This window comes from Peromyscus californicus, unplaced genomic scaffold (assembly GCF_007827085.1).
Source record: "Peromyscus californicus insignis strain IS unplaced genomic scaffold, ASM782708v3 Scaffold_8__1_contigs__length_139910024, whole genome shotgun sequence".
In the NCBI taxonomy this organism is placed as follows: Eukaryota; Metazoa; Chordata; class Mammalia; order Rodentia; family Cricetidae; genus Peromyscus; species Peromyscus californicus.
This window is the reverse complement of record NW_026294606.1, coordinates 26,045,031-26,054,369: the sequence shown is the minus strand read 5'-3', so window position 1 is coordinate 26,054,369 and position 9,339 is coordinate 26,045,031. Positions and strand designations below refer to the sequence as shown.

The 9,339-nt window shown below is 41.4% G+C and overlaps 1 protein-coding gene across 1 annotated transcript in view; it reads right to left on the bottom strand.

Annotated features, from left to right (window-relative positions):
• Positions 1-3,250: 3,250 nt before the first annotated feature.
• Bloc1s5 (biogenesis of lysosomal organelles complex 1 subunit 5) overlaps positions 3,251-9,339 on the bottom strand; it is a 51,623-nt gene continuing 45,534 nt past the window's right edge. Inside the window, exon 5 of the mRNA XM_052728503.1 lies at positions 3,251-7,445. Coding sequence (XP_052584463.1) covers positions 7,266-7,445 — 180 coding nt within the window. The 3' untranslated portion in view covers positions 3,251-7,265. The remainder of the gene's footprint in view (positions 7,446-9,339) is intronic.

Sequence of the window (9,339 nt, the reverse complement as noted above, 5' to 3'; positions counted from 1 at the left end):
TCTCCGGGGAAGAGCACACCAACTGGCTATCCAAACCAAATGGTCATCCCAGAAAACACACATACAAGTAATGCTATGCAGACTGAGCAGGCTGTATTATATATTTAAGAATACACACACACACACACACACACACACACACACACACACACACACACACAGACATACATATGCACACACACACACATACACCAATAATTAAAGAAAAAGGCACCATGAATTTGAAAGAGAGTAAGAAGGGATATATGGGAGGAAGGAAAGGGAAGGGAGAAATGACATAATTATAATCTTAAAATAATATAATTACCTAATGAAAAACTCTTTTAACAAAATCTAAACATTGTTTTCTACTTTAATAATTTATTTGCTATCCATTGAATTTTTAAAACTTTAATATAACCATATAAGCTACCATGTAAATAGCATGGGAATTTCTAAATCTTATAACAATGATCTCACTGTAACCAGATGAGCCATCTTCTTTAAAAGCACCCATCTCTGAAAAAGCTGCACAGGCACTTCGGATGACATCAAGTTTTTAAAATGTGAATTTTGTGGTTTTTCTTTTCAAATTCTCTACAAATTCTACTTTAAGGAAAAAATGATTAAACCTTACCATCTGTAGAATATTTCCTCAAGAATTTAATGTTGGGGGCTGGGAATGTAGTTCAGTGGTAGTGATTGCCTAGCGTGTGTGAGGTCCTAGGTTAGATTACCTAGCACAATGAAAACAAAAATGAAGTTCATGTTAGCGATGTGAGGAAGTTCGTCAAGTGTGAGTGGGATCCATGTGGAGCACACTAAAGCCCAAAGTCAAACACACTGACTTCCTTCCTAGTGAAGAGTCAGTTCTACATGGTGGGAACATTTGCTCTGGTGGTTGACGACCATTCAGGGCTGATCCCCCTGAATGCTTTCGTGTTAAATTGAAGAGGAAGGAGGCAGCAGCAGGGAGTGATGCAAAGCACGGGTCCCCGTTCTCTGATTCTTTTTTACACCTCTGTTTATTTACTTGGTGCATGTGTGCATGTGCTACAGAGGAGATGTGGAGGTCAGAGACAACCTGTGAAAGCTGGGTTCTCTCCTTCCATCCTGTGGATCCTGGGTATTGATCGTAGATGCTCAGGCATGGTGCCAAGCACCTTCACCAATGAGCCGTATCTCCAGCCCTTTTCCCTTCAATTTAAAATGGACGGCACTGTTCTCGTTGGCTGTAGAGGGGACCTGCTGGCCATAGGGACCATGCATTCCAAAGAGGAATCCCCCACCCCTGTCAGTAAACGTGGTGCCATCTGATGAAGGGACTGTCTGTGCTCGGTGACTCTGAATCATGCACAGATCTTTAACAACTGTCTCTTAACCAAGGCGATACTCACCCCCACGTGTGTTTTGATGTATGCACGAGGATGACCAAACTGGACTTACTAACATATTCATCACCTTCTATGACATCCTATCCTGAGTCCCAGCTCACAATCCAGTGAATGGTCAAATAATAGGAACCATCTTTAATGTTGTAGAGTTCTAGAAAAGCCAAACTTCACACATATTGCATGAAAGCTATGTAATTATGAAGAAAAAATTGGGATGCAAAACAGATTTTATGATATAACTTACAGAACTTTAAAAAAAAGCATAAAATAGTCTACCTGACATAGTATTTGTTCTTAGCTCAGAAGCAAGTAAGTTGTTTTTTCTTTAAAAGAACAAATACTTCCTAATTATGTGGATGAAATGAGATTAAATTACACATAAGGCACTGAAAAGTCATCTACACTGTTCTACAAATCAATTATTGTTTCTCTTTATCTGGAGTTGGTTTTGACTATTTCAAAGACTACCTGAACCTTGAGTTGTAATGAGAACAGGATGCCAGTATACAGTGTACTGATGGACTTATTGCCCCATGTAAAGTGACACATTAGATAAGTAAAGCTTTTTCCTGTTTATGGACACAAGTGCACACATCCGAATTCTGCTTCACTGTCGTCACAGCAGCTCCGGAGAAGCACTGTTCTTAGCTGAGTCCTAGGACGAGGGACAACAGGCAGAAAGTGATGTAATTCTTCCACCCACTTCACCGCCAGACCTTGAGCTACATCAAGTCGATCAACTGTCGACACTCAGGAGACAGCTACAAAATCTTTTTAAGGTGTGCCTAGTGTGCTTAGTATTAAATGTTATCTTGCCACAACCAGAATCAACCGAGAGGTTCACTGAGAAACAGTATAGACCAGGTTTGCCTGAGTGTGTCTGTGGGGTTCTTGTAGCTGGGCCCTGAATTACAGGAGTGAAGAAATCAAGCAGGCAGTGTGGCTGCATTCCTCTCTCTCTGCTCTTGTGGACACGATGTGACTAGCTCCTTGAGTTCCTGCTTTGACTTCCTCAAAATGATGGGCTGTAGTCTGGAACTGTGAGCCGAAACAAACCCTTACCCCCCAAGTCATTTGGTAAGTGTTTCATCACAGCAACAGAACACAGCTAGAACATAGAGGATTAAGACTAAACTACTAGAAAATCCATGTTAGGAATGATAGTTTCAGGGACTGAGGTTGGAGTTCAGTTGGTCCAATGCTTGCCTAGCATGTGGCATGTAGGAATACTAGAATAAAGCCCTGGGCTCCCCAGCATCTCATAAAGGGAGCATGGTGGCATACACCTGTAACCTTGGCATCTGGGAGGTGAAGGCAAAAGGATCATAAGTTCAAGGCTACCCTTGGCTACACAATGAGTTCCAGGCCAGCCTGGGCTATAGGAGACCTTGTCTCAGAAATAAAACAAAACTCCCAAATCAACTAACAAGCAAATAAAACAAACAAAAGGTTCATCTATTCTGGATGAATTAATATGTAAAGTATTTTTCTGGTAAAGTTAGATATAGATTTACCCCCTCTACTTCCATGTCTATGGGAGTAGCCTGGGGCATTTCACCCACAATAAAGCCCTAAAAATCAAAGGCATCTAAGATCGGGTATTCAGGCAAGTTATGCAGGTTTAAAAAAAATGGCTTTACAAATCATGTTACTTATTTTGTATGCATGCGTGTATATGTGTGTGGCTATCAGTGTGTGTGTGTGTGTGTGTGTGTGTGTGTGTGTGTGTGTGTGTGTGCAGGTCAGAGGACAACTTGCAGGAGTTGGTTCTCCCCGTCTACCATGTGGTTCCTGGGGACTAAACTCAGGTCAACGGCCTTGGCATCCTGCTGCCCAGCCATTTCACCAACCCATTATGGAGACTTAGAATACGACTATTGTACTCATTTTGACTTTCATTAACTTATGAATAGCAAACAAAATACAGTAGCAATAGATACAATCAAATCTGTTCATGAATAAGAAGCAAAAATAATAGAAAATATTTGGCACAAATATCAAAAGAAACAAACATTCTTTTTGTAGGAAATTTTAATGTGGCAAAATTGCCACATACTTCCTTAGCCGTTTCCATACATAGAGATCTCTCTGGCTATGGAATACCCCTGAAAAATGCTACAAGAAGTGATTTAAGCTGCATTCTTTTTTCATAGCTGAGTTCATGGGAAGTTAATGAAAACAAATGAAGCCAATTTGGAAGACAACACAATTCTCCAGGGTAATTTAGCTCTGGTACTGGAACTGCCCTCGAGGTGTCCCCTTCCTTCTGGCTGGAAGGGTCTGGGTTTCAAGCAGTCGTGTCTACATGAGTGACATGAATAAAAGGCAGGGATGGTGTCAGTCTACACTGGTTGTCACAGGGTGGGTGAGCATAGGAAACCACTCTTCTCAGACCCAGAAGCCACAGTGTCCAAGATGGAGTTGCTCAAACACTTGTGGTGAGGCCCCTCTTTCTGGCTGTCAGATCGCCAACCTCGCTTCTTGCTAGACCCTCAGATAACCTTTTCCCTGTGCTCAAGGGGTGAGAGAGAGCAAAACAAGAACCATGCTCTGGTGTCTCTTTCTCTTCTTATCCAGACTTTAGTCTTTTTCTTTCCTTTTGCTACAAAATGATCAAATTTTCATGCCAGGGCTGTGGGAACAGGGCAGCTGTAGGCTACAGTGGGTATTGGAGGCTCAAATCTCTCCTCTATGCCTGGGATCCCCAGGCACTAATCAACGTGGCAATGAGAGGCAACAGATCTTGCTCCTTTGTAGGACAGGTCAGAACTCACAACCTGGGTTATACACAGGGGTAAAGGGGATGTGGTCCAGGGTTTGCAGTGTTTCGAGGGAGAAATCGGTGGTGCTGGGAAAGCGGAATGTCTAACCATCACTAAAGGGGAGGATCTTGAAAGTGACCAAGGAAGGACAAAGGAGTGCTGGTCACACAGACAGGTGTCACTTCAGAGGCCAGGTGCCATTTCAGAAGCAACGAGGCTAAGACAGGGAAAATGAAAATAACCATCCCCCTGCAACGGCACCCTGACAGCTTCCCAGGGAAATAAAACCCAAGTCTGAGCAAACAGCACACAAAACTGCTCAGGGAGTCAAACAAGAGGGAACTAAAACTCTAGATTTGTAAGTTGAGGGGGGAAATCAAACATTGTTCAAAAGCTCTCATGTTTAACGGGGGGAAGAACAGGAAATTTAGGTTTTGTCTACTAATGCATGCTAAATTTTCTGGTGAGCATGAAATGAGTAAGAGAAGTACATGGAAAAACATTCTATCCAAAAGAAGGCAAGAAAATGAAGGCTGTGAAAAAGCAGGAAAGGGGCCAAACACACAACAAAATGTAAGGCTGAGCTTGATCCCCAGAATCCATACGGCAGAAGGGAGAACTGACGCCCACAAATTATCCTCTGATCTCCACACATGTGGTGGTCTGTCTTCCCCCAATAAATAAATGCTAAAAGTTTATAATGATAGAAGCAAATCCTAATATATTAATAGTTTTAAGAAGTATAAATGGATTACACTTTCTAGCTAAAAATAACCAGGAAAAAAAAAAAAACTCTAGTTTTTGAAACACAGCTAGTTGGGGCTAAATGTACTTAGCAACAGTGCCCCCAAAACACATAAAACAAAAATTAACAGTTAGTCTTAGGGATAAAATAGTAAACCCAGCAGAAAAGGAAATTCTAACATACTGCAGAATCTGAGAGATCATGTAGACACCCAGCCGGAAGTGTACATTTTCTATACACTATGAAGTAGTTGTGAAACTGTCCATACCTACACTACAAAGCAAACTCTAACAAATCTGAACAATTCAATCATATACGTACCAATTCTCTGACTAGACTTCAACTATGGGAGGAATCAATAATAAAAACAGAATTTAAAATCCATATATGTTAGGAAATGAAAAAGAAAATGTCACATGTCAAGGAGAAATCAATTATAACCAGAAAATACACTCAAACCAACATTTCCTAATAGTTTAAAATTAGAAGATATTATTATTTCATTTGATTGTTAGAATCCTGTGAGCCACACATAACCCATAGTATCTGTGTTCAACATAGAACAGATGTCAATTATGCATTTGATGATTTAAGAATAGGTAACAAAGACGATCTGGAAAGAAGGAAAGGAGAAGTGTTCACCACTGAACAGGACAGCAGGAAGGCAAACCAACCGACCCTTTAGAAATTTAACAGTGCTACAGAAAACTGAGTGCATTAATATGGAAAGCTTAGAAACTGCCCTGGTCTGCACTCCTTAGAAAGATTCATGTTATACACAAATTTAGGAGGTAAAGTATTTGTTTGTGATGCACACAAAACACCAGAAATCTTTGCTGTGCTATGTGTCCAGTGACCACAGTACACATGTCCACTGGCACCCAGAATTCTGATTTGGTCACAGCAGCTATTAATAGTGTGGTGGTCACTAACGACATTCCAAAAAGTGCCTATGATACAAAGAGGATTTTTACTTGTGGCCCCCTCCCTTTCCTTTTCACGTGTGGGATATTTTTGGAAATTTTTTTCCATCCACTGAAAGAGAGAGAATTAAGAAAATTCTAGCATGCTTCTGTGTCAGCAAGTGCTCTTTCAGTCCAGGGAGCAGAGGATGATTGATGAACCTGTCAGGCCTACAGTAGCAGACAGAGAAAGTTGGCACAAGTTCAGTGTTACTGAAAGAAATCTCAAATACTTATTTCATCTCTTCTATTAGCTTTAATCACAGTTCAACATGAGCTAAGAATGAAGCTTTCACAGTCGGCCATACATTTACACAGGCAAGCATTGTCAATTTTCTGCAGTGAGAACATGGAGATATCCTGAGAGAGTGAGGTATTTTTTCTTACCTTTCTTGACTGAAGAGCAACAGAAAATACTAGAAAGACTCATCTGCACCTCATACCCACTGGCTATGCAGCTCCTCAAATGACTGCATGCACTTCTGTTCAATTTATAGCAAATGAAGTTCAACATGGTTCTTCGGTTAGATTAAGTGCAAGTGTGTAAAAATCACAGTGGTGATGGACAGTGGTGTTCCATACGGACACACCTGCTGGAGAACAGACATTAATACGAAAGGGATTTACCTCTAACACAGATCACCTGCTGTGTGGGTGAACAGTCCTTATCTGTCCAGAACCAGTCCGACACAGTTCTGTAGGAACTCCATGGCAGACTCTGCTGACTACTCCCTGAGCAGCTGAAGCATGCAGAGATGCAGGTCCTTAAAGAGCTTGCCCTAAGCAAAACGGACCTAAAGGTGGAGGAAGTACTATCTATGGGCAAGATGATGATCCTTGGAGATGCTAATGTGAAAATACATTTGGGTGGAAATTTTCTCCTAAGCATAGTTTACAAGATGAAAATATTAAATGCTACAAGGCCACCAATCATGTATGTCTTGTCACCCAGTGAAACACACGGTATTGTATTGTACTGCAAAATACAGTATCTCCAAGCACGTTGTTCAAAGGCCACCATGGCATCTGTCACAGGAAAAGCTAGTCTGATCCTTCCTTAGGGAAGCTGTGACAGGCAGCTGCACACTTGCCATTTAATCCACAACGAGAAACCATTTACCCTTGGTGAAAATGAAGCGGATTCTTGAAGAAATGGACACACAGCAATCTAAGCTAATCACTGAAAAGAAGACCACATTTGATTAGTAATACATTTGTCCCATGTTCACTCCTCCTTCAAATGATCACGTTTAGGCATGTAAGCACTCTTCTTCCACTGGACATTTATCTGGCTCCAGAAGCTTCTCTCTTCAGACCTAAGAGTGCCACTGAGTATATTTCTAAACTTGAAGAAGAGACTAGGTGGTTGGTGGGAAGATTTGGGGGAAAGTTTCTCATTCATCTGTCCCTGTAGGTCAGATTCTTAGAAGGTAGAAAACTTCGCCAGGTCCTTCTCCATTGCGGCATATTGCTCTTTGAGCCTCTCCATGGCTCTTCTGTGCTCGTCATCCACTTCAGCTCGGCGCTGTGGCTGTTCTTTCATGAACTCCTCCCACTGGACCAGACGCCCCTTCTCACTGGCTGTCAAGTGGTCATTAATCACCTGAGGAAAGAAAGCACGAAAGCCACAGAGCATCTTTCAGACATATGTAGCTACACAACAGAACATTATCAACTGACAGTTATTGTAACAACCAGCAGATAGGACTGTGCTAAAAGTGCTTGACTGTTTCAATAGCCATTAAGAACATTATACATGAGGTCTGTAACCACAACATTTGGGAGGCTAAGGCTGGAGGGTCACTGTGAGTTCAAGACCAGCCTGGGGTACAGAATGACTTGCCTCATAAATAAATAAATGCATGATATAGAAACATTTAAAACTGTTCTTACTATAAGTGAACATGGATACTTACATTTCTACAGTCTCTAAAATGCTCAGTGTCTTTATGGTGCCAGCAATCTGAAGTGGCACCAGGGTCTGAACCAGAGCCTGGAGATCACTGGGACAGTTCTCGGCCACCAGCGCCTTTAGGGCTTCTAGTGCCATTAAATGACAAAAAGTCAAGTCAGCTTCACACTTCCATTTCTCTCAAATTTCTCAAACTACAGGCAGGCAGGTTTTTTGCTTTGGTTTTTGGTTTTTCAAGACAGGGTTTCTCTGTGTAACAGCTCTGGCTGTCCCAGAACTCACTTTGTAGACCAGGTTGGCCTTGAACTCATAGAGATCCACCTGCCTCTGCCTCTGAGTGCTGGGGTTAAAGGTAAATGTCACCACATCTGGCAACTACATATAGTTTTAATCAAGTCTAAAAATACATACTGAAATGTCACTGTAAGAAGTTAAATTTTCTGAAGCATTTTTTTTGGATACATTAGAATCACATATTAGCAGTCATTGGAGGAGAATCCAAAACATCTTGTAGTTCAGTCTAGTTTTTAAAGTGATGTCACCATCTCATGTCAAATATCTAAGTTGTTTTCAGGATGGTTTTTAACATTTCTACACCAACAAAGGTTTGCTTTGAGTACCATAAAATGCAGATAGAATATTGTAAAAAAAAGAAAAGAAAAAGGATTTGAATTCCATCTAACTTCTATGAAACAAACTACCAGAACCTAGACAGAACATGTGAAGCCCTTCTAAACTCCTGTGCACCAATTCCTAAGAGTCCAAGAGACTCCCCAAACAACACGGGCTACTGCTGTTGTCCATAGTTGCTTCCCAGGGGTTGAAGGTAAACCTGAATTGCTGAAGACACAACATACTTTACACTTGGAAGATCTGAGCTGCATCTCACCTGAAAGCTTCCTTCCTCAGGTCTAGCAGAAGTACTATGCAAACTGTCAAAAGAGGAAAGCGTTTGATGCCTATGAATCCCAATGATGATTAGCAGGGCAAGACAGCCCTAAAGGTGCAACAGTGGCAGGAGCCAACAGCTGTCTAACTTACCCTTAAACCCATAATAAGTGCAAGTCTCACTCCTGATCAAAGAAGCTCTTTGCAGCAAATGGAAACTATTTCAGAATACAACTGGTCAAAATGCAGAGAACAACTGACCTTAGGGTGCCCAACCCTAATTAATATATCTACAGCACAACCTTACCCTAAGACTCAGAGAACATCTCAGAAGATGAGGTGGGAAGATCATAAGAGCCAGAGGACCAGAAAGTCCACTTAAAACTGTGCCTCCTAGAAATGACAAGGAACCTACACATATGAAATCTCAATAATATGGCTCCCTAAACAAGACCCGAACAAGGATAATACTAGCTGACATGGTAATACGGAAGGGGAAAATATCTCATGGGGCCCCACCCCTAGACAAAGAACTACAGGCAACCAATGAAAGCTGAGAGCAGGAGAATTAAGACTTTCCCAGGGATGAGCCCCCTAATTGGTTCTTCAATGCCAAGTAGTAAGCCCTGAAACCAATAACACTCAATACTTTATTTACAAGCATGTATTGGAAAAAGAGGCCATGAATTTAAGAGGG